The sequence below is a fragment of the Microtus ochrogaster genome, linkage group LG2 (genome assembly GCF_000317375.1).
Source record: "Microtus ochrogaster isolate Prairie Vole_2 linkage group LG2, MicOch1.0, whole genome shotgun sequence".
NCBI classification, from domain to species: domain Eukaryota; kingdom Metazoa; phylum Chordata; class Mammalia; order Rodentia; family Cricetidae; genus Microtus; species Microtus ochrogaster.
The window spans coordinates 27,611,456-27,637,817 of NC_022028.1; the positions used below are offsets into that span (position 1 = coordinate 27,611,456).

At 40.3% G+C, this 26,362-nt stretch overlaps 1 protein-coding gene across 1 annotated transcript in view; it reads left to right on the forward strand.

The window, feature by feature from the left end:
- Positions 1 to 10,374: 10,374 nt before the first annotated feature.
- Mrps9 (mitochondrial ribosomal protein S9) overlaps positions 10,375 to 26,362 on the forward strand; it is a 49,397-nt gene continuing 33,409 nt past the window's right edge. The window contains exons 1-2 of the mRNA XM_005359998.3: positions 10,375 to 10,524; positions 23,183 to 23,362. Coding sequence (XP_005360055.1) covers positions 10,390 to 10,524; positions 23,183 to 23,362 — 315 coding nt within the window. The 5' untranslated portion in view covers positions 10,375 to 10,389. The remainder of the gene's footprint in view (positions 10,525 to 23,182; positions 23,363 to 26,362) is intronic.

Below are 26,362 nucleotides of genomic sequence, written 5' to 3' on the forward strand. Positions count from 1 at the left end.
ATTAGAACAGTAGTTGCAAGGGTCTCAGTGAGAGAGAATGTCATGCTACTGCTTCCTGTCCATAGCTCAGCTTATTTTCAATTCTTTTTTCCTCTTATTGAAAATTATTCTTTTTCACACAAAATACTGTTATATACAAAATACAGTTTTGGATCCACTCCCTTTCTGTCTCTCATTAGAAAACAGGCTGCTAAGTGATAATAATAAAATATAGCAAAATAAAATATAAGGTAAAACAAAATCCATCCCATCAAAGTTGGACAAGACAAACTAATACAAGGAAAAGAGCCCAAGAGAAGGCCCAAGAATCTGAGAACCACTCAACTACTCACTCGGAATCTCATAAAAACACTGAACTGGAAGCATAAAGTTCCATACCCAAAGGACCTAATGCAAACCCAAGAAGGCCCTGTGTGTGCTTCTTTAGTTTCTATGAGTTTTGCTCACATGAATTAGGAAGGGATCTGAGCCCTAGTACTGCAGAGATGATGGATGCATGGATGGAGAGATGGTGGATAGATGGATGGATATAGAGGAAAGCAACTTCACCACATAATCACACTGTAATGTGTAATGGCCAGTCCCTCTTAGGACTGCCAAATATATTTAACTGTCAGTTTCTATAGAAAGTGCACACAAACGTACTCACAAAAATCTCAGTGCACACTCTCAATTCAGGTAAGGGAACAACATTACAAATTTGTAAGTTAATACCCTCAGGACTTTAAAAGTTACAGACTAATCTATAGATGGATGTTGGCTACTGAAGAAAGGTGGAGAAAGGCAAAAAGGATAACTACCAGGTCAGGAATACCACATATAGAGAGAAGATATGGCCCATGTCCTTACAGTCTTTGAAAGGACCTCAAATTCCTCTCAACTAGTCACTTAGTGAATCCTTAAGATCTCTCTGCAGTGTGCTCATTAAGTGGCTGTCTCAAAAGCGGTAGGTTAAGTTTCAATTTCCATTCCAACCTCCTTCCTTCTAGATCATCTATGGAGACTGAAGATGTGGTTCAGCTGAGAAAAAAAAATGCTTGCTTTGCAAATATGAGGACATGCATTCCACCCCCACACTCCCAGGAAAAGCTAGGCGTGGTTTTATACGTTTGTAATCATGCATTCCTGGAGTGGAAATGGGGAGCCTACATGGGTGCCCAGCCAGCCTAGCCTTGTCAGTGAGAGATGCTAACTTAACAAACAAGGTGGGCAACTCCTATGGAAGAATACCCAAGGTTATCCTCTGGCCTTCATTAGCATATATGTACACATGTATGCACCCATGCACACACAAGCACACACACAGACACTTAAACAAACAAACCCATGTTCTAGATACTGCTGGGAAAATGGTCCATCCTGGAGCAGCATGCAAAATAGTTCAACAGTTACCGCTCTTATATTGTTAATATGTCAGTCTAGAGCTGACGATAGAAGTGTCTGCTCTCAGAGACATTCAAATGAGACAAAAAGCGAGCTGAGTTCAGTGATGGAGAGTAGGCGGACTCAGCGTAGTTTTCCCTGTTATTGTGAGAGGCAATGAAGTTGCAGGGGCTGTGAGATACTCCCAAAGTCCAACTGTGGCCAAGGCTACCTTCCTTTTCAATGATCATGCAAGTTAATGAACACGTGAGTGGCGTTTAACCCTTTCCACTGTAACTAGTTAGAGTTGTTTTTGCTGCCTCCAACTGGCCACATAAATGGATGGGATGCAAGGTGATTAAACACATGATCATGCCCATCATTTAGCAAGAGTCTCTATTATTAGCAAGACATGCATCTACAACATTTGCTCCCAGTATTATTAAATGTGTGTTGTGTGCGTGTGTGTGTGTGTGTGTGTGTGTGTTTGTGTGTGTGTGTGTGTGTGCATATGCCATGCTGCGTATATGGATGTCAGAGGGCAACTTTTGGGAACCAGTTTTCCCTTTCTACAATGTTGGTTCCAGGGACTGAACTCAGGTCATCAGGCTGAGAGGCAAGGACCTTTACCCACTGAGCCGACCCACCAGCCTTCATTACCATTCCTGTTGTCATCATATATTATTACCATACCAAATGGAATGTCAAAGGCTAAACATTCTATCGTGCTTCTCAAGATCTCTTCTTTCAACAATAGGTCAAATGTACACATATTTGTTTTGAAAATGCAGAAATCATACCAATTCATGTTATCAGCTTGATCATCCTATAAATAATATGAGCATGTCAATTTCTAAATTAAATTTTTGGTTTCTTAAAACACAAACAAACATGCTGACCTGAATGAAAAAGAAATGATTAAAAATATATAATTATTTGACAGCTGCTTGCCCTGAGGTCACCAATGTATATCTACAGTATGTTCAACATATAATTTGGATGACAGAAAAACATGGAGTTATCATATAAATGTAAGTATGTCAAAGCTTCAAGGGTCATTAAGAGTGTCTCCTTAACAGCTTGGTTGCAAAATGATATGCTTATTTCAAGAAATCTATATTTCTCAGAATAAAGTGTTCCTTTAAGACAGTCTCAAGTCAAAATAGCATCATGCAGGTGTTTACAATTTAATCACAGCAAAGTCTATTCATAAAGAGTTTAATCACATGCTAGGTGATGATCCGATCTTTGAAATTGGACACAATTTCAGATATCAGATCTGATTCTTGATTTTGGAAAAACACTTGGAAAATGGCTGGGAATGTTCTTTGGTGGAAATAGGAAAGGTGGCATGCAAATGCCTAAGAGTCATTTAAGGATATTGAGGGATAATTTTTAATCACATGATTTGATGACTTGAGACAGAAAATTCTACCTTGCAGGTATAAAAATGGGATGGTTGAATCGTTCTCAGAAAGTTTAGAAGCAGCTCCGCACCAAAGAAGAGAAATGAGTTAGACAGTTTCTTTATTTTGATTTGCAGCTCTGTAAAACGTTTAGGAAACAAAGCCATCTTGATCCATTTGGCAGGAAGCAATGTTTTCCTTCTTGCTTTCTTAAATTACTTTGCAATTCTTTCGTGATTCTATCACGGTTTCTCTAGAATTCTATTTATGTGAATATCTTTTCCCCCTATAAGGTTATAAGCCGCTGAAAGGCAGGTTTCATCTCACTACCCAGATGGTTCCTGTCACCGGAGCCTTGCAAAAATATGCTTCAATACATATTGATAAAGATTAACTAGACCTTGTATAGATTAACCTCTTACCTCCATTTCTGAAACATCCACCTTCCACTTGCCAGCTGGGCAGCCAGGTCATTGGGAATGTTGGACGGGATATTCCATGTCTCCAAATCATGAAATAACCAGTTTCTTGGAGGGCCTTTCTAGAAGAATCCTTTGGACTTTAGAATTCTAATTATTTCTGAATAAGCAAAGTCTGAGCAGTTCTGAGGCTCATGTCTATATTGGGGAGGATTCGCGAAGTGAGTGCATGCATCATTCAGGAAACGTTCCGTAGAAAACACGGGTGTACCGTGACCTTGAGAACAGCCTGATACAGGATACCCAGGAGGAAGTTAGGGAGGGCATGGTAGAAGTGCTATGTGATTGACTGAAGGAACTCAGGTTTGAACTTCACATACACATCCAAAACACTCTGTTGGCCAAAGACAATATAAAATAGGAGGCCAGTTTTTGATCACTGCCAAACAAACCAGATAAATATAATATCCTTAGACAGGCAGTAGGGAGCATTGTGACAGTAGTTGACATAGGATAGTAAGACTGAATACAGAAACAGGTGGGCTCTTAACCACTGAGCCATCTTTCTATCCCCATCTAATGTTTTTATGTTTGCATTGATATACCTCTATATTAGATATAGATGATAGGATTAAATAGATGATAGATAGATAGATAGATAGATAGATAGATAGATAGATAGATAGATAGATAGATAGATAGATACATACATACATACATACATACATACATACATACATAGATAAATGATAGATGATAGATAGATGATACATACATACATAGATGACAGATGTATCTATGTACATCTATCTTGTATGTGGTTATGTGTGTGAGAACACACAAATAATGTATTTCTTTTTTACATTTCTTAGAACTGTCCCTACAATCCATCTAACTTCCTATCCTGATTCTGAAGTAGACACAAGATCCCTCTTGCTCTTGTCTATACTCCCCTTAAAGGCTGAGACAAAAGTCACACTTAAGAATGTTTCTCACTGTGCAGGCCTGGGTTGCTACCTCCTACTTATTTACATTTTCAGGTGCTATCTTGTCTTATGAGCAATGCACTTTTTCAGACACCTTCCCTGCTGTGTAAAACAGTACCTCCTCCATTTGGCCTAAAATAGTCTCTTTTATGCCTTGAGGGGTTTCAATGTAGGTTCTACTTTTCTGGAATTTTATTAGTAAGTCTATTAGCCAAATCCTTTGTGATTTTACTGGTTTCAATGATATTCATCGCTCTTTTTATTTGTAAAGTCCCAGAATCCTATATATTTCTAGTCTACAGTCTTGAATCCTTAACTCTTTTTTACTAGGTCTTCTTTATATTCACTCTGCATCAATCACAGTCACAGGGGAATCACATATCCAGTCCAAACTCATGCTCATGGTTCTGAGTTCAATCCACAGAGTGTGTGTGTGTGTGTGTGTGTGTGTGTGTGTGTGTGTGTGTGTGTGTGTGTGTGGTGTGAGAGAGAGGGGGGAGAGGAGAAAGAGACAGAGTTAAACAAGCCATGCATTTTTAGCCCACTATTATTTTAAGTAGAGGAATTACTCGTGCATGTGTGTAGGAGCCTGAGGGATATCTTGGGTGTCACACCTCCAAAACCGTTTACCAATTTTTTTTTTTCATTATGGGATTTTTAATTAGGACTTGAAACTCACTGATTCAGCTAGGCTGGCTGACCAGTGAGGCCCAGGGTTCTGTCTGTCTTCACCTCCCCAGCGCCAGGATTACAGTGTGCACCACTATGACTGGCTATTTATGCGGTGTTGGGGATCAAACTCGGATCCTCATGTTTGCATGTCAAACACTTTACTTAAATGATCTATCCCCCCCAGCTCTGGAACTACTTTAAAACTCACCCCATGATTGTCATAACTTCCTTTAATGTTAGTATGCTTTTGAGGGGGGGGGGATAGAGTGTAGGAATCAAATTCTTGTCCTTCCATGTGCCAGGCAAACAAGCAAATGCATCTTTCAGAATGACAAAAGCTATGCAAAGCCTACATAAAGCAAGTTAAGGAGTCCCTGGGCCTATGTACATTGACTCTGAACTTGTACATATCGAAGGTATTTCCATCACACATCAAAATGGCATGATTGATTCCCCGTTTTGTTGCACGTGATTTGTTTTATTTTTGATAACCCTGTCTTGGGAAATGATGCCGGAAGCATCACAACAGCGATGACTGACAGCTCCCTGTGTGTGTTGTGTCTTTCATAAGAAACAGAATTGACAGCTCATAGGTAAACAGCACAAGTGGATGGGTTTGGGCCACACTGTGACTAAAACCAAAGAAGATACTTGTTCTATTTTCAATTTATCAAAATTCAATTAATATGGCAATATGCATGCATCTTGTGAGAACAGATTCGTAGACTCAGAAGATTTCATTTTAAAACTATTATAGAAACTTGACATACAGCCTTTCTATACTGAAATTGCTTCCTAAATATTTTACCATTTCAGGGAAATTTACATTGCACATTTTCTTATCCCCCACACACTGTTTATTTAGCTAGGAGGGATGTAGATAATGAGAGACTTTTCAAGTTGTAGATTTAAATAGAATGTAAAGTCTCTTTTGTAGGCATTGCCTGTGTTGATAGAAGTTCAAAAAAAATCTGTTCACATTAAAAACAAAAATTCTCCAACTGTATTACTAGGTACATATCCAAAAGGATTAAAACCCAGAACTCACACAGGTATTTGCTAATATATACCAACATGCACAGCAGATTTATTCACAACATCCAAAAGCTGACAAGAATCTAAATGTATATCATTCGGCCATCAGTCAAACAAAATATATATACTACGTCTACACAAGGAAACCTTCTTCAGCCTTAAAAACAGGCAAATTCTGGCATATACGATACTGCGGCTGAAATGTAAGCACATTGTGCCTCCTGCAAGTGAAGTAAGATGGCCATAAAAGGACAAACATTGTGTGATTCCATTTGTATAAGGTCACTAGAAGTGCCAAATGCATCCAGGAGAAAGATGGTGGTTTCGAGGGACCTGGGGATGTAATGATTGAGCAGCCAGTGGTTGATGAGGACAGAGCTTCAATTTGGGAAGGTGAAAGAATTGTGAACATGGTGGTAGTGACGTTTGCACGGCAAGGAGACTATACCTAATGCCACTGGATTGTATGCTTAGAATGAGTAAAATGATGTTTGTGTTATGTTCTATCACAATTAATCATAGAGATGAAATGGAATCTGAAAACACCCTGTAAATGCATAAATCAGTCCTGAGTTTTGTGGGGGGAGACTGAAGAACTTGTATATTTAGGCCAGTTCCCAGGTTGATGGGTTATATCTATTCCTGCATAACAAATTATGTGCTATTTTAGAGGTTTAAAATATTATCTCATTGTGATGTCACCCAAGTGCCTATACTCTATGGTTCTAGCTCAGGATGGCCCCAAAGTGACAATCTAGAGATGGCTAGAGGCTGTAGTCATAGGAAGTCTTGGTGGGAGGGGTCACTTCTGGGAGGGATAGTAACAGAAATCTCTAGTTTCTGGCTAGTTGTGTCTCTGAGAGCAAGCAGCTACCTCAGATGGAGAACATCCAGGTTCTCCCCAAAAGACCCCTGAGGAGGAAAAGAGGAGATGGAAATCCAAAGTACTCTGGGGAAAGACGAACTTCCACGTTATACTGCTTCTCAGAGGCAGATCGTTCAGTCAGCTGATCCTAAAGGGGTGGGTTCTACCTTTTGAGGAAAGGAGTAGCAAAAACTGGGGGACTGTTTAGCTGTTTTAGTACTAGTACTAGTAAAACACACTAGTTCTTTTGCTGTGACTTCTATAATGAAGTGCCATAAACTGAGTGGTTTAAAATACACAAGGGCATCCCTTTTTGTTCCTGAATGTTGGATATCCAAGTCCAGTGCAATTTCCTTAGAAATTATGAGAATAAAATCTGCCCCAGGTCTGTTTCCTAGTTTCTGGTTGTGTGTGTGTGTGTGTGTGTGTGTGTGTGACCTTGTGTTGTCGATAATCTTCTATATCTTCACATAGTTTTCTTCTATGCTTCTGTCTCTGTGTCCTACTGTCCTTTTTATTTTTTATGTTTTGTGTATAGGAAGGCTATTGATTTTTGTGAGTTTATTTTACATCCAGCTTCTATGCTGAAAGTGTTTATCAGGTATAGGAGTTTCCTGGTGTGATTTTTCAGGTCGCTTATTTATATTATCATATCATCTACAAGTAAAGATACTTGGACTTCTTCCTTTTCAATTCACAGCCTTCTGGTCTCTTTCAGTTGTGCTATTGCTCTAGCTAAGACTTTAAGTACTGTATGGAATAAGTATGGACAGAGTGTGCAGCCATGCCTTGCTCCTGAATTTGTGGAACTGCTTGAGTTTCTCTCCATTTCAGTTGATGTTGGCTGTTGGCTTGCTCTAAACTGCTTTTATTATGCGGAGGTATGTCCCTTGTATTCCTAATCTCTCTATAACTTTTATCACGGAGTGTTGTATTTTGCCAAATGTCTTTTCTGCATCTATGAGATGAGCCTGTGGATCTTGGTTTTCATTTTGTTTATATGGTGGGTTACGTTTATTGAATTATGTACATTGAACCATCCCTGCATCTCTGAGATCAAGTCTATTTGATCATAGTGGATGATCTTTTTGATGTGTTCTTGGATTTTTCTGAAGGTATTTTATTGAGTACTTTTGCATCTATGTTCATAAGGGAAATTGGTCTGTAATTATCTTTTGTGTTGAGTGTATGTGGGGTGGGTCTCAGAGTAACTGTGTCCTCACTAAATGAATTGGGCAATGTTCCTTCTGTTTCTATTTTGTGGGATAATTTGAAGAGAGTTGGCATCAACTCTTCTTTGAAAGTCTGGTAGAATTCTGAGCTAAAGCCATCTGGCCCTGGGCTTTTTTTGGTTGGGAGACTTTAATGACTGCTTCTATTCACTAGGAATTATAGGCCTTTTTAAGTTGCTTATCTGATCTCGATTTAAGTTTGGTAGGTGGTATGTCTCAGGAAAATTATCCATTTCTTTTATATTTTCCAATTTGCTGGAGCAGAAGTTTTTGAAGTATGTCCTTATGACTCTCTGAATTTCCTCAGTTTTAGTTATGTTTCCTTTTTTAATCTGTAATTTTGTTAATTTGAATATTCTCTCACCTTTTAACTAATTTGGGTAAGGATTTGTCAGTCTTATTCATTTTCTCAAACAGCCAACTCTTTTGTTTCATTGGTACTTTGTATTTCTTTTGTTTGTTTTTATTTTATTGATTTCAGCCCCGGGTTTGCTCATTACTTGCCATCTACTCATTTTGGATGTGATGTCTTCCTTCCTTCCTTCCTTCTTTCTTCCTTTCTTTTTCTATAGTTTTCAGAAGTGCCATTAAATTACTAGTATGAGATCACTTCCATTTTTTTATGTAGATACTTAGTAGTATGAGCTTGCCTATTAAAACCTCATTCATTGTGTCCCATAAGTTTGGGTATGTTGGATATTCATTTTCATTCTCTTCTAGAAAGTCTTTAATTTCTGTCATGACCTATTTTTCATTCGGTCATGAGTTGCTTGGTTTCGGCGAGTTTGTAAGCTTTCTGTTGCTTCCATTGTTGTTGATATCCAATTTTAATCCATGGTGGTCAGATAGGATGGGGTGTTATTTCAATTGTCTTCTATCTGTCTCAACAGATAGGAGATAGTCTCACTTTCTTTGTGTACGAGTTTGTGGTCAATTTTGGAGAAAGTTCCACGAGGTGCTAAGAAAAAAAGCATATTCTGTGTTTTGGGTTAAATATTCTGTACATATCTGTGAGGTCCATTTTGGTTTATAACATCAGATAGCTCCGACATTTCTGTTTAGCTTTTATCTGGATGACCCATCTGTCGGCAAGAGACACAGTAGATCTGTTACAGAGCTGGGGATGAGACTAGGGGATGGATTTGGAGGAAAGGAGGAAAAACCATCAATCTGCAGCTAGCCTACCTGCTTCCCTGGCCAGCATCACAACACCTCTATTTTAGTGAGCTCTAAAAAATCCTGCTCTCCAAATACCAAATCCTGAACCCAGGCCACAGATTAAAGAGATTTTTCACTAATATAAAAGGTAGTAACAAACAAAGGGAAAAACTGACTCCCTCTCTCCTCCTCTTAATAACAAATATCCCACTTAGTTTTTCTCTTCTGTTTTTTTGAAATCGTGTTATTTCTCCTTCCTTAGAGGTCTATTTTGTGAGGCAACAAGAGTATGATGCCTGCCCTTACATCATCACTTTAAAAAGATTTCTATTTTATATATATGAGTGTTTGGCTTGCACATATGTACACCACAGACATGACTGATGCCCTTGAAATACAGAGGCAGCGTTAGATGCCCCAGAGCTGGAACTACAGACAGATGTGATCTGCCACATGAATGCTAGGGACCAAACCCAGGTCCTTTGCAAGAGCGTCGAGTGCTCTCAACTGCTGAGCCATCTCTTCAGCCTCTTACTTGGTCACTTTGATCTCATTTTCTGTGTATATTTTAAATGTCGATTGATCCTTTCAACGTGTTTGGAACTTCTCTTAGAGTGGTTTATTCCATCACTTGTACCTGGTTGAAATCACCCTGAGAGTTTCTGTTAGGAGTTATAAGTTCCGGAAGGCAAGGCCAATTCTTGTCTAAGCAGATACTGTTCTTACTGCTTTTCAAAGTTCAGAGTTTGAGAGCCCTGAAGCAAAGCAGAGCAGTGAGTGTCGTCAGTCTGTGGGTCACACAGCTAAGGGTCCACACAAGACTGAGGTGGAACTTAGAGTACGGTTAGCCCGCAGCTGGAGGAAGGAAGGTCTTGACAGAAGCCCTGAAAGCTGGCGAGCTCGAGAGGAGAAGGAGAAAGCCGCTCTGGGAAGGCAGGCGAACAAGAAATCATGGAATGGGAGCAAGGAATGAAGAAGTCTTGTCTGAGTGTGGGACCGCGACTCAAACAGGATTTGGAAGGAGGGTCCAGGGAGCAAAGGTTCCTACTACAGCTAGCCACAAGGGGAAAAAAACACGTGCAAACCACCTGCAGCCAAAGCCCGGAGGACCCGTCAGCGGCGAGAGGCCGGGCGGCAGGACTCGCCCCCTAGCTCCCATTGCTAGGGAAGCGCTTCCGCCTGGGCGGTCTGCGCCTGCGCGGTCTCTAGGCTCCGCCTCTCGCCCCTCCCTCCAGGCCCTCGCTCCCAGCCAACATGGCTGCGCCCTGTGTGTCCTGGGGCCGGGCGCTTTCGCGTCGGCTCTCTCACGCGGTTAGGGTTAGCCTTTGCCAGAGGCCCGGGTACTGGACAACCTCGGCGACTGACTGGCAGGCAGGTCCCAGGTCCCAGGTAAGCCTGCGATGGCAGTTTGTGTGTTTGGGTGATGTGAAGGCGGCTCACTTTCCCGGGTAGCCCGCTGTCCGTAGTGGCCCCCGGCCCTGAGGTGTTGGGGAGAGATCGGAGGTCCCGTGTGGCAGTGGGCGGTTGGGCTCCTCTGCAGCCTCTTCTTGAGCCTTGGGGCCCTTAGGCAAAGCGTCCCGCAGATGGAGCTTAGCGACTGCCTAGGTGTGGCAATCGGTCCCATGGGAGAAGGGGAGCTGACCCCTGCTGCCACCCGGAAGACATAGTGGGGAACCTACTCCGTGGAGAGGGGACAGAGACTTTATACAAGTGCCTCGCATTGTGGAACTTCAGTTTCCGTGATTTTTTTTTTCTGAAACTTTGTCTTCTGACATTTTGGAGGACAGAGTTTTGTCCGCTTCGCCCAATCCTGGGGGCAATGTGAAGCTGTGATTTTCAGCTTGGGTCTGTTACCTGCTTGCATCGCGGGTCCACTGACAGGGCCACCGAGAGAGGGAAGAAGACGGGTGTAGTGTTGGCTGATTGTATTTAAGGTGTGTGTGGGTTGTTCCACCGGAGATTTCCAGTAGACCCTCGATAGGTGTGTTGGTGACATAGAGGGAGACCTAACTTTTAAGTCCCGTTACTTTGCAGGTGCTTACTGAAGCCCAGGAAATAACACACAGAAAGGTTGTGGTACAGGAATAGGCTGAGGGACAGGGCCGTAAAGTACAAGAGATCGAGAATGTGCTGCCAAAGAAGTGAGCCTTGGCAAACAGAACGTTCTAAGTAGGGAGAGAGTACCAAAAACCAGATACTGCAGAGAAGTTAAGTACTGGATCTTATTAAAACTGTTTTGCAAAATGACTGGTCATCTTTTTCTGTGCTGCCGTCTGCCTGTCCATTGATCCATCAGGCATCTGGGGTTTTGTTGTTGCTTTTGAAAATTGGAAAATGGAAATTTTTATTTCTTCTATACATCTCTTTGGATATTTCTTTTTTTCTTTTGTTTTTCTCTTTTTTGTTTGTTTGCTTGTTTATTTGCTTTGAGGCAAGGTTTTCTCTGTTTACCCTTTCTGACCTGGAACTTGTTTTGTGGACCAGGCTGGCCATGAACTCAGAGCCTGCCTCTACCTCCTGAGTGCTAGGATAAAAGGTGTGCACTATCACCATCGGCTGTTGAATATTTCTTTATACACATAATTGCATGAGAGGAACTGTGGCATACAGAATATTTTGATTGTGATAGTGAGCTTATGGGACTCTCCCTCTCTTACGTTGTGAACCTAGTGTCTACCCCTCTGTCTTTCTCCTTATTCTTATAATTATGTGTAAACATGCACATTTTTAAAAGACGGGGACCCTTTTACTTTTTAAAAACTAAGTCTTTTATTCTGGCTAAGGCAAGTTCTAAGTGCTTACTGCTTTCTTCCTAGTAATGCTGTCAAAGTACGCGTGTTGCTTTGGCTCTGTGCTGTCATTTCTGTGTTCCTTTCTCTATCTGCATCAGGATTTGCTTGCTATGTCAGAGGATGGTACTGGCCTTTGCTAATATTTATTTCCTTGTCCACTCTTGAAATGACCCATCCCAGTTTGCCAAATGTTTACTGAGCACATCTCTTGAGCCAGGTACTCAAATGTTGACAACTACCCATGAAAATTGATCCTTAGCACTCTCAAGGAATGGTTGTCTTAGGGCTGACCCTCCAAATTCCTGAATACCGCCACAGCATATGTTTTGCCACATGAAATGCATCTTAAATAATAACTGAAAAACTTAACTGCTTTAGATCCTTAATTTAGATTCCATACACACACACTGTTCTTAGTTATTTTTCTCTTGCTGTGAAAAGACATATGACCACACAACTTATAAAAGAAAGCATTTAATGAGGGCTTGCTTACAGTTTAGAGTGTTAGTCATGATCATCATGGTGGGAGCGTGGAGCTAGACAGGTATGGGAGTGAGGTAGTGACTAATAGCTTATATCCTAATCCACAAGCAGTAGGAGGAACAGGAGAGGAGAGGGAGGAGGAGGGGGCTGATGAGAGACTGGGCTTGGCTTGGGCTTTTGAAACCTAAAAGTGACTTACTTCCTCCAACAAGGTCACATCTTCTAATCCTTCCTCAAACAGTTCCACCAACTAGGGAACAAGCATCAAATATTTTAGCCTATTGTGGCTGTCCTCTTCCAAACGACCTCTCCCTGCCCCCTACACACACACACACACACACACACACACACACACACACACGTTTGTATACACTCACAAAGACATTTAGAAACCTTTTTTATACAGTGCCTGTCAGAAATATTAATGTTTCTTGATGTTGGCATTAAAAAACACTTATCTACTTCAGCATTCAACTTTAATAGCTGTATTTCTCTTGGGCCCATGTTTTCTAAAACAAAAAAAGAATTAATGACTTCATGAGCAAATAAAACACTATCCAACTAACTCCCCTCATTTCATATTTGGGTCATGTTCCATTAATTATGGAATCTCTTCAGAGGTTGTAAACAGCTTGAAAGGAGTAGAGGTAATAGAGTAATAAAATGTGTTTCATAACTAGTGTGTTTGCATTTTGTTTACACTGGTAAGTGTGTACTGTAAATGATATAGACAGAGGTTTGGGTGACAGTAGAATTTTTTCAGAAACTCTAATGCAATGAAGAAAAGGAAGCAGGCGTTGCTTGGGTGTGACTCCTCGTTCTCATGTGGGACCCTTGTCAGCTGACTTCCTCTGCCGTTCTTTCGGTATGCCCATTTATATTATGCCCCAACACGGTCACAAATCTCCAAGCATCCCCATTTTGGTTCAGGGTAGCAGTCTGTGTGAGTGACCAAACTTTGTTTTAAAGTTCACCCTCACATACTTGGACTCTGTAATGTGCTGTGAGAGGTTTGCAGAAAGAAGGACAGAAGAGCCACAGAAACATGTTTCCCGGATTCAGTCTAGAGCCGGCGGAGGGTTAGAGAGGTGAGTACGGGCACCTTCCCAGGGGAGGGGAGAGGAAAGTGGAAGCTTCCGCAGCAGTTAGTAATATATATATATATATATTATACATATATATACACACACATATATATGAATGTAATATATATGTATATATATGAATGTGCTTGTATGAGCTATTGATATATTATCTATAAATATTATGTAGTTTTTATGCTCTAGAAAGCTATAATTGCACAAAGTTATAAACAGGTGCAGGGAAATCATAGTGGATTCTGGCAACAACAAATACCTGGGTAGTTCTTAGGGACAGAGTCAGAGATTGGAGTTAGCAAACCAGGCACATTATGGCTACACATAGTGCCTCCCTCTGTGATGGGTGGTCTGTCATATCTGATCATCCTCCTGGCTCTTCACAGAAAGTAGCTGTATTTTCTTTGTGTTGTGATAAGATCCATGACCCAAAGCAAGTTGGGGAGGGAAGAGTTTGTCTGAGTAGAAGTTACAGCCCCTCATCAAGGAGAGTTGGTCTGGTCAGGAGCTCCATGAAGGAACTGAAGAGCACAGAGGAACACTGCTTACTGACTGTTTATGGCTTGCTCAGCTTTTCTTTTACCACCTAGAACTACCTGTCCTGACCCCTCCTGGGAGAGGGTGGTGCCACCCATAACTGGGCCTTACTACATCAATCATTAATCAAAAAATGCCCCATAGGCCAATCTGACGGAGGTCGTTTCTCATTTGAGGCCCCTTTTCCAGCTAACTGTAGTTTGTGACAAGTGACGAAAACTAGCCAGCACATGACCATATTGTTAGCATGAAGTCGGAAGGCTGCTTGTATCGGCAGAGAGTTGCTGCTTACGGCAGATCCGAGTTCCTTGCCAGTTCTTTTTTTTTCTTTTTTTTTAAATTTTTTTTTTAATTTATTTATTTATTAAGGATTTCTGCCTCCTCCCCGCCACTGCCTCCCATTTCCCTCCCCCTCCCCCGATCAAGTCCCTCTCCCTCATCAACTTGAAGAGCAATCAGGGTTCCCTGACCTGTGGGAAGTCCAAGGACCGCCCACCTCCATCCAGGTTTAGTAAGTTGAGCATCCAAACTGCCTAGGCTCCCCCAAAGCCAGTATGTGCAGTAGGATCAAAAACCCATTGCCATTGTTTTTGAGTTCTCAGTAGTCCTCATTGTCCGCTATGTAAGTCCGGTTTTATCCCATGCTTTTTCAGACCCAGGCTAGCTGGTCTTGGTGAATTCCCGAAAGATCATCCCCATTGTCTCAGTGTGTGGGTGTACCCCTCGCGGTCCTGAGTTCCTTGCTCATGCTCCCCCTCCTTCTGCTCCTGATTTGGACCTTGAGATTTCTGTCCGGTGCTCCAATGTGGGTCTCTGTCTCCTTTCATCGCCTGATGAAGGTTAATATTCCTTGCCAGTTCTTGAACAGCAGTTTTACTCTTGGGCCCTGCAGCCATGCTGTGGTGTATAAGCTAGGGATAGTGCCCTGCTTAGCTAGTTGTCTCAGACAAGGGGAAAAGCAAGGAACTAGAAGCAGATGGGTTAATTTGCCAGAGGAGTTAATTGCCAGAGGAGTTAGAAATTCTGTTACGTGTCTGTATCTGCTCTGCTCTTTTAGGTAGTGAAGGGTTTGGTTTGTTTTTATTTTAAACTTGTCCCAAGTGAACAAAATAGTGTTGGCATTATTGTGAATAATTGATAAGTTCCCTTTCGTGGCGCTCTTGAAAAATAGCCCATGAGTTTTAAAACCCTCTATGATTATAGTTTAATAGAGTGGGTATGCTATTTTAGCTTTTTATATATCTAACTTTTCAAATAAAATTGGTAGAACCAGTGCTATTTTGAAAAATATTGCTGCAAAATTTTGGTGAAAAATCTTTTTACCTTTTGTTTTTTACTAAGCATTTTATTAATACCTAAATCTTTTATTTTCCCCAAACCCAATATGATGTCCTTGCTGATTTGGACGATCTTACAGAGAAAAATGATCCCTGGCATTTGATGGCTCAATCCTTGTATATTATGGTCATAGTAAATTTGTTCCCGTCTGTATGTAAATTATCTCTTCATTTTCTCTCTCATGAATTCCCAAAGGCTGTAACATCCTATATTTAGCACATTGCTGTGTTGATCTACAGAAGGGCTTTATAAAATTAATTACTTTTTAATTAGTGGTCAACGGTACTTTGAAAGACATTTAAAAATGTCTTGCACTTTATCAGGCAGATGTATTCAGTTTTGTAAATTATTTATCTTCCTTAGATAATATTTGAATATTAGTATTATTCATACACACAAGTATTTATACATCACAAGCACATAGCTCCAGACAGACTTACACATTCATATATGTTGTGTGTCTGTGTTGTGATATGTATGCTAAAGGTCAAACCTTGGGCCATATGCACTCTAGTCAGATACCCTGCCCAGTCCTTGAGTGTATATTGAGTGTATATTGTGGTGGGAAAGATAACCTCTTTAGTGAGGCGTTTGTTCCCTTTAAGCTGTCATCTTGCCCTGGGTAAACTTTAGTGCATTCCCTCATTGCCCTACTTATTCAAGTACCTCTGCATTAAAACTGATGTTATCCTTGTGTAGCAATTTAGAAACTTATTTTAAGAAAGCTTGATAATAGATCCATACCTCCTCATCTTGTTCCCTCCCTTCCACCCATTCTGCGCCTAGGGTTGGCTAGTGTAAATCCAGACATTCTGTTCTGTGTGACTTGTCCTTGAGTAGTAAGTACTCTCTGACAGGATCAGGGTGTTCCTGTGCTTTAAGCATCCGTTGCTACTGTGAGCGATGCTTTTGTCACAGCGTTGCTTGTGCTCACCATACTCATATTTCCTTGACAGTTGCACCTATAACTTTTTATAGTTATTGGGTTGTTTTAATCATTATTCAGACATGGTCTGTGTGTTTTATTTGAGTGAGTATGTTGAATGCTTTAATAAACATGATTGTGGAATGAATATGAATGGCGAATATTTCATTGACAGTTTAGCAAATGTCTTGCTAAATGCAAGAAGCAGTCATTTCCTCTTCATGTTAACGCCTCAAGAGGAATCCAATATTTGGGTTTTTTTGTCTGTCTTTGAATATGTTTTAGAAGAACTGTGACCTGGGACACCTGACCCAGCTTAGCCCTCCTAGGTAATAACTTGCTTGAGATCTCAAACATAAGAGATAAGATAGTTGGTGTCTCATTTAATCTTAATGGCTACATTCTGATCTTATTGAACTTGTTGTGAATCATTGGAATTTGTATTTTTCCATGTCAGAGAATTCCTCACTCACTGCCTACTTTTAATATAATTGTGTAGTCTTTTTAATTTATTTTTTAATGGGGCTGGAGAGATAGTTCAGGGATTAAAAACACTTGCTGCTTTTGCAGAGGGCCTGGGTTCATTTCTCAGCACACTCATCAAGTGACCACAATTGCCTATAACTCTAGTTCCAGGAGATCCAGTCCCTCTTCTGGCTGTGTGCACCTGCATAAATGTGGTGTACATACAGACAAGCAGGTACACACACATATACATTTTTAAAAAGATCTTAGAGCTATTAAACATTCACAAAAATAAAATGCTCATTGGTATATATTACTTATACATGGTATGTTTCATTATCACATTTTCGTACATGTAACTAGTGGATATTGATCATCCTCAGTCCCCTGCTATCGCCCCTTGTCATCCTTCACTTAACCCTTCCTCTCCTCAACTGGCAGCCTTTTCACCTTGTGTCTTTTGGTTCACTTTGGTTTTATGACCCTGGAAGTTTCATAGGGTTGTTTATAGGAACATGGGCACCTTTTGCGTAGTTCATCAAGGAGCTCTCTTTTGCTTATATCCAGAAGCTTCTAATTGATTCAACTATACATCTATTCAAAGAGGTCACTGTATTTCCTCTGTTGGAGTCCTTGTATAGTTTCTTTCCATTCACGTTTTTTTTTATGTGAACTGTCTTTACCTTTTTAAAAATTCCTCAAAGTATTTTTCTACCTTTTCTAGTCAAAGTAGCAGAACAGCCTTCTTTGTTCCGTTTTTATCCAATTAAACTAAAAAGAAACAGCCTGATACTGCTATAATACCGTTAAAGTAATGTTGACACTGGCATTTGGCCAAACTTGGGACATCAGAGCTGTCAGGATGTATCTGCCTCTTTGGCAGCCAGCTTGATTGAAATTATAGTTGTCTGACCCACTGATTATCTTTAAAAAGAAACAAATTTGTCACGTTGTGTCTATACTATTCCTTGAACAAAAGTTTGATGAAAATTCTGGCATCATGGCTCTGCAGTTGGGGATAGAACCAGTAGCTGCTTCCATCAGGATTGTTTATGGTCCAAAGAAATTCTTTCCGAGAACCGTGCTTGTCTAAAAAGCTGTCTGTTTGGTTGGTTGGTTTCATTCCGCTTCGCCTACATGAACTGTACAAGTGAGTAGTAGACTCCACTCAGTATGCATGTTTTTCTGTGAGCTTATTGCTGGAATAGTTCTGAACTTTTAAGAAGAAATGTATTCGTTGGGCTATTTCTTGTGTTATAACAAGTATTATGAATTTCAAGATGTCGTATTTTTAAGTCTTTGAGAAAAAAAATGTTTCAAATTAGGGTCATCTCTAAAAGTCTTTTAAATGAACAGTAAAAACTTTTGTAAATATATTTAGGCCTCACTTACATTAAAATTAGGAAAGCTGTCATCTCATGTCACAAACTCCAGAGAATATGATTGACAAGTGAAGAAACAAATCAAGAGAGGAAAGAAACCTTCAAGTCAGTAATCAACTCTCTCACTTGAGAAGATGCTAAGATGTAGGAACCAAAGCAGCAAAGGAACAGCAGCCCAGATGAAGAGCCACAAATAGATGCTCATGTAACCGGGTGGATGCACGACAGCAGCCCTTCCCTTTTGTGGCTTCCCCTCTTTGTGGCCAGCTCCAGTCCTCAAGTATCTGTCTTGACTCTCAGTACTGAGACCACATTCATAGGACTTTTTCTGTCACAGCATCTAGTTAGACATGTCCACATTGCTGTAAATGACTGCGGCTAATCTACTGTGCTACTCTTTAGAAGTTAAGCATATATGGAAATAGTACGTGAGCTTTTAAGCTATCTGTGGTTTCAGTTACCCTCCAGGGGCTTGGGATGTTCTTCTCTAAGTAAGAGGTGGCCAGAAAACAACAACAGAAAACAAACAAACAAACAAAATCTCATTTTACCAAAGCCATTTCACATCATCAAGGACATTGTTAGAAAGTTTAGGTGAAGGACAGCGCTTTGAGTTGGGGCGTGACAAGCTATGCTTGAGGGAAGATACTGAGGCACGGAGTTTGAAGATAAACCAGCAATAAAGCTAAAAATTGAAAGTGACTGCAGAAGTAGAACTGGTACTGCGGACATTGAGAAGAACTTAGGAAGGGAGGTGTAAGCACTGCACAGAAGGACACTGAGAAGAACTTAGGAAGGGAGGTGTAAGCACTGCACAGAAGGACATTGAGAAGAACTTAGGAAGGGAGGTGTAAGCACTGCACAGAAGGCAGAAACAAGGGGCCAGAACAGAACGGGAATTAATGTATGCAGAAGAGATCGTTGCTGTGACTGAAGTTCCGAGGATTTGGGGACAGATGAGTGGTATCATCTAATTTCCTAAGTGGATAGAAACATAAGAAATGTAAAGGTGGATGATGAGACCACAGCTATTAAAGCCAACGTAAATAGGGTATTTTCATTCCCTAAAACCTCAGATTACACACATGTAAGTACGTACACACACACACTTATACACCCTCTCTAGGGCCTAGGATTTAAATGAAAAGTACAGGCATTGATATCCCAGAAAGTTTACAAGGTTAATTCTGAAGGGTACTGTGTGCTGTAGCATGCAGCTCTCGTTAGCTACTCAGCATTCAAGTCAATGGGAAGCAATGGTTGACAAATTATTACAGAGGCAGTGTGGTTAGAACTCTGGTTCACACCGGTGTGAATACTTGCTTGTAGTTTCTCTAACTACACGTAAAGCCCTGTATCATTGTCTTCTGAAAGGGAAGTAGGGAAGTATTTGGTTCATCATACCTCCCCTTTAGTCATGACAGACCATCTCGTTTATTTCACACACACACACACACACACACACATACACACACACACACACACACACAAGAACAGTAGTTATAAGACATGATTTTTACCTCTCTGCCTTGGCTATAAGGTGTTTCTTTACATGAAAGAGTTATATTTCTGTAGTGTTAATTAATACCTGCCGTTTTCCATTCCCAAGGGTTTTTGAACATTGTCTGTCAAGCAGTTTTGGCTTTGCTAAAAAGATTTATTTTTGTTCATGTGCCTGTGTGAGTATATACCATATATGTGGGTGCCTGAAGTGGCCAGAGGGGCTGTCAGGTTCACTGCAGCCAGAGTTACAGGGGCTTGTGAGCTGCTTGGTATGGGTGTCCTCTGTGACCTGGACCAGCAGGTCTGTCTTCAGTTAGGTGGTCCTGAGAGAGGATCAGGAGATCAAAAGATGAGTGAGGGCATAGAAAAGCTAGGGATCAGGAGGCCTTGCATAAGCTATGTCTTATGCCAAGAAAGCTTATTAAGAACAGCTTCTTACATGCTATTTTGTAGGGAAATGGGACAGAGTCAGCAAAAAAAACATCAAACTATGGGACAGAAGTCAGCGGGAAGCTAATTGAACAGTGTTGCACAGGGGAACGCTGAATATTTCAAGGATTTGGATAGATAACCAATTGCCCCTCAGGGTAAGAAGAGTTGACTTCTCAGGATCTGAAACCACTACTCCCCCAAGCTCTGGCCCAGGCTATTACTGGCTCAGCCAAGTATCTTCCTGATTTCAGAGAAGGAACTACGTTTCTTCCTTACACCAGGGTCTCAGAGATAAGCTCCCCAGGCCCTGGTTCCAGGCTATGACTGGCTCTGCCAAGTATGTTCCTGGTTTAGAAAAGGAGCTGTGTTCCTTCTCCATACACCAGGGTGTCAGGGAAAGTCTAAGATCGGCTTAGCTCTCAACACTCTAGAAGAACAACAAGTGCTCTTAACTGCTGAAGTGTCTCTCCAATCCAAGTTTTGTTTATTTTGAGACAGGTTCTAACTGTATAACTCATGCTAGCCTCAGACTTGGCAGCTTTCTGCAAATAGGAATTAAAGGTGTGTGTTGTCATGCCCAACTTCATTAAATTTTAACAGATACATCCCTCTGTCTCACATCTCTGCTGTGTGCATCCACAGAGTCCATCAGGCATCTCTCAGTCTTCTTGCAGGTGGATTGTCACGTTCCTCCTTGATGGTGCCCCTGCTCTGAATCCTTCACTGCACTATTTACCCAAGGCTCAGATTTGGTGCCTGTGATGCTGGCTGCTGGGAAGTGTAGTAGGGGTAACCTAAGAGACTGTCTTCTGGATTGGTTTGAATCACGGGTTCAACTGCAGTTGAGTGTACTGTCCTCACCATGGTCAGAACATCTGCTTGTACTGTGTATGGGTCGTTTTGGCATTGAGACCATTGAAATAATGATCTACTGTATTGCTGTACTTTGGGCCCCAAATTCATGCTTTTGCCTAGATTTTTAAAGCAGAAAAGCTTTTTTTGTTGTTTTTGGTTTGGTTTTATTTTTATTATTATTATTGCCTACATAAGAAGCAAGATTCTCCATTGCTGAAAATAGGCCTGGGATCATAAAAACAACCAGCTAAAAGACTCTGCCAACTATTAAACACATTAGATAATAAAACTCCTAGATTGGAGAAACGGCAGCTAGACTGTGAGCACAGTTATTAAAATAGGCTCTGTCTCTAAAACAGGCTGACTCTGGTAGGCCGCCCTTCCAACAGCTGATGCTTTTGAGTTCACTGGATGCTCAAAACTACAGCCAGTTCCCAGCCTTTTAGATGTTGTGTTTTTCCCATTACATATCTACAATAAAGTTTACCCTATGAATTAGGAACAATAAGAGCTTTACCAACTGTAACTAATAATAAAATACAGCAGTTATAGCAGTGTGTAAGTTAGGTGGCTATCTCTCCATCTCAAAATAGTTGTATCACATTTATCTTCTATCTTCAAATGACTGAATCAGGAAAAGCAAAACAAGACAAGAACTGCTGTGACCCTAAGCCACTGGTGATCTTGTTTTTACTCGTTAATAATTTGTAAAGCATTGCAGTATGGGAATATAATTGTCAAAGGTGAAGCTCTGCTCTCCTAGCAAAATAAATTAAGGTTTTAAGGAACTTTAAATTGCTGTTTTTTACCCATTAAAGACTGGGGTTAAAATAGTTTTCACCCGATTAATTCAGAGGCAGTTCAGAATGTAAGTTTTACTGTTAGTTGGGTATTGTAATGTTTTCTCTATTTTTTTCTTTTGTTTTTTTGTTGTAACCTTAGTGGCAAATTACTGTAGATTGTTTTGAATTTAAGATTCTTAGAAGGGAAGGGGGAGAATGTAGGCGAGCTGGGCTTTTGTGTGTGAAGGAGGTGATGTGTGTGAGGCAGGAAATCAGAGTGTTGCTAAGATTGTGACTTTGGAGTCTGAATGTTGGTAGTGGTGTTTAAATTTGCTGGGCAGCCATAAAAGGGTTCAGTTCAGGTCTTAAGAGAAGACTAGATAGGTCTGTCTTATTTTGTCTTTGACACTGTTCATTGAAGGTGAAGTGTTGATACCTTGAAAGGAAGTTTGTTGTGCTGTAGCATAGGAGGACCAACAACAGCCAGTGTGATTGCTGCTGCCTCAAGAAAGACAGGAAAACCTGCATTTACAGTTACCATGTTGAGCCAAGTTGACGAGAAATCTTAATGTTGAATGAAATACTTTTCTTATAGGGTTATTTTCTTCATTATATAAATTTATATAATATATATAAGTTAATATATAATATAAGGTATATATATAGGGAGGAGAATAAAGCCCTCAGCCAAACCTACACTTTTGTGTTTCTCCTTCAAACAAGGGGAGTGCCCACAAGGCCAGGGTACCTTCCTCAGTCCTCTTGTCTGCTTGATTCATGCAGTTGCCTGTTTGTTTCTTTGTTTCTTTGTTTGTTTGTTTAGAGTTCTGTTTATGTATTCCTAGCTGTTTGGAAGCCTGATTGTAGTAAACCAGGCTGGTCTCACAGATACTACCACCATCACCACCACAACCCACAAACGTCTCTGCCTATTGAGTGCCAATTAAAGGCATACTGTCTGGTTTTGTATGTTTGTTTTGTGAAACAGAATTTCTCTGTATAACCACCCTGTCCTGGAACTCACTCTGTAGACCAGGATCACCTCAAACTTACCCAGATCCACCTGCTTCTGCCTCCTGAGTGCTGGGATTAAAGTTGTGTGCCACCACGCCTGGCATGTTTGTTTCTTTGTTTTATGTGGTCATGTTCTCCTTGTTTATACATTCAGTGTGACAGCTTACTGTCGTGGACCTAACAGTACCAACAGTGGTATTTACAGTCAAGAGGCACAGCATACTGCTTGTGGGTATTTCAGCTCTGATGAGTTGAGATTCTCCTGACTTAATGGACTTGTAAGTTTCTGAGCAGAGATTATTAGTTCTGGCACCTTGGTTGGAAGGCCTTTTTTTTTTTCCTGAATGCCTGTTGACTGAGGATGTTTTATTTAGAGACAGTGACCTGTTAAATCTCTGTTTAATTTCAAAAACTTTCTTTTCTTTCCATTTCTGTTTCTTAGGTATTGAAGCTAATCCATACCACAGTTGTAACATCAAAGAAGAATGTCCAAGCCTCAAGACAGGAATCATATACAGAGGATTTTATTAAAAAGCAGATTGAAGACTTCAACATAGGGAAGAGACACCTAGCCAACATGATGGGAGAAGACCCGGAAACCTTTACCGAAGAGGATGTTGATGTGAGTATAGTTAACTCCAGTGGGAAAGTGATTCTGTGGAGCTGTGGCTGTGGGTGGTGCTTCCCTTTGCATAAATTAACCCTTTGGCTCTGTAAAATTTACATCAGAACAAGGGAAGATGCCTCTGTTGTAGCAAGTTGGAAGCATAACTTTTCTTTTTCTTCCTTTCCGAGGTGTCATGTCACATTATTTGAGTAATTTTTGATCAATTTACTTTGGCTTATTTCCCATTTGTTTTCATTATTTCACTCTCTCTCTTCCCTGTCCCCTTCTCCTCGGCTGACTTGCTTATGTTTTTAGCGTCTCTAGTAGTTTCCACAGTCTATGCTTAGTGCTTGGTAAGCTTATTGCTTTGCCTTAATTTCTTTTTTTCAAAAAACCATAAATAGAATTATTTTCTTTTCTTTCTGTATTCTTCAAGTATGTAAGTTGATTTTTTTTTCTATGAAGTATGTCTGTTTTGTGAAGTGATCTTAAGTTACAATACTGCTGAGATCATTTACTGAGTGAGTCTTCAGGTTGACTTCTTAGCAATTTTTGTTGTACCATCTTCAGGAAATACATACAGCTTCATTTACTTTCTACCTGAATGCCTTTTAGTTTCTTTTCCATATCTACTTTTTCTATTTGAACTTGGGCTGTGAGTACAGACACTCCCACTATGTTGCCGGGACTTAGGAGAAAGTGTTTGTTGTTTTACAGATGTGTGTGAAGCTAGCCGTGAGTGTTCTGTGGTCGTCATCACATTTGGCAACTTACCTCTCATACCTCGTTGTTGAATCTTTTTGTTGTTAGCATGATGAATATTCCTTACCACTTTTTCTGTGACCATATGTTGTCTTTTATTCTATTAATTCACCTAGTATATCATGCTAATTAATACTCAGATATTAAAATAACCTCTGTGTTCATGAGATAATTCCACTCCATCCGTTTGTGTAATTTTATGTATTTATGGATTTGTTTTTTGAGCATTTTGCTGAGGGTTTTCGAGTCTGGAACCAGTTCATAGCTCTTTGGGTTTGGGGTCTGTTTTTGAGACAAGGTGTATGTAGACATGAGACAAGATTATGTAGCCCAAGGAGGCTTCACACTTCTGATGCACATGCTTCAGCCTCCCTAGTAGTAGATTATAGGTGGGCCAACATGTCCATGTTAATTCCCTTCTGATGTTCATGGAACATAGTAAGTAGCCTTTTGAAAGGAAGAAATTCACTCAATAGTTTCATCGTTCTATCTAAAGAATTAGCTTTTTATAAAAGCCTGACAGTGAGGAACCACTAGAAAAGTATTTCAGATCTGATGTGTGAGTTAACAGGCATCTAAATGTATCGCTGTGGTCTGCAGAGAGGGCTGGAGAAATAGCAAAGAGATGTGCTGTGTCAGCTCTTGTGGCCCTTTGGATTTTAAAATTGTTTCTATTCAACTTATTTTATTTTTATTTAACCAAATAAAATTTATCTATCAGGGTGACACTTTCACACTATGTTAAAATGAATTGTCATTTTTGCAGTTGCTCATCATTGCTTAAATGCTTGCTTTGAATATTAGTTTGAGAAATTAAAACTATTTTTGAGCATGCCAGAGCCCACTCCTGCAGAAATCAGCTGGGAGTACACTGGGAGAGGGCGCTGCTGGGGAAATGTTAGATTAAGAGAAATGAAGACAGAAACATAGAATAGACTGGGAGGACTGAAGGCTCGTACCCAAAGTCCCGAGTTTATGTCTTAGCCAGCATATATACTAATTACAGGCAAAAGGCAGAACAACGGGCAGTACAGTCAGCTGGCAGTCTCCCTGCACCGTCCTTGGGAGGAAGTTCAAGCCGGTGCATTATCTCAATACAAGAATTTAGCTAGTAGCAAACAGCTACCAGTCAATAAGGAGAAGTGCCTCCAGTTGGCATACACAGTCCAAATCTTAATAGATAATGTGCTTTTTGTTTTTAAATCTTGGCAAAAATGCTCTTCTTTTATGGCCTTAGTCATAACTTTCTCACAGTATTCAAGGATATTTGGAACAAGTATAGCGGGCAGTATTGAACTCAAATGACTTCTTTAAGTCAGCAGTGACTTCAAATGGAAACTGAGTCACACATGGGTTCCCACATGTGAGTGTTAAATTTATATACTGTTGACATGGCCTATAACTTCATTTAGTTACCGAGTTAAAAATTCAGGCTCACTTTAATTTTCAAATAGGTAAATTAAATGACTTGAGTACTATTGGTTATCTTATATATTTTCCTAGAAATTGATTTTCCATATTACTTTGCCAATGCTAAAATAGCAAGAACCCCAAATATTATGTTATGTATTTAGTCAAATATATTTAAGACTTAAAATGACTTTTTATGGAATTAAGTGTCATAAAATGTTTTTGTTGAGGTATGTCAATTACAGATATACATTTGAAGACCATTTGGTCTGTTGTTTTAGTAATCTTTAGCTTTAGTCAATTAAGTAATAAAATCATGAATTACTATGAAATTCACCCTGTTGTTTCTTGGTTTTGTTTTTTGATAGAGTCTTTTTAAATGGATGTGGAATCTGGGAGGAATATAACTGCACAGCATGCAGAATGTGGATGTTCTATTGGTGTTGTCTTTGACAACCTCGTGAGAGTTGAAGAAATATAGGAAGTTTAGAAGCTGGGCTGAGGGGGTTCCTTGCAGTGTCTCTAGAGCTGTGATGTTAACAGGTCAAGTCACATGGGTTCTTTCATCAGAGTGTAAGGAGCATGCGCACAGGCAGTGTTACTGCTCGCATTACTATCAGTAGTGAGGAGCATAGTATACTGCAGCTGGAACCATTGCATAATGCCCATGTGCCTTCGGCTCGCTGTGCCTTCCCCAGGCTTGTGTTTGACAGACTCACCTGAGATACTGTTGAGTACAGTGATTTACCATTGATTGATTTAAAGGGGAAATTGCCTGATCTCCTGTCCGATGTGATTTCCCTAGCTCCATATCCAAAAGCCCACATGGAAGTGAGTGTTAGC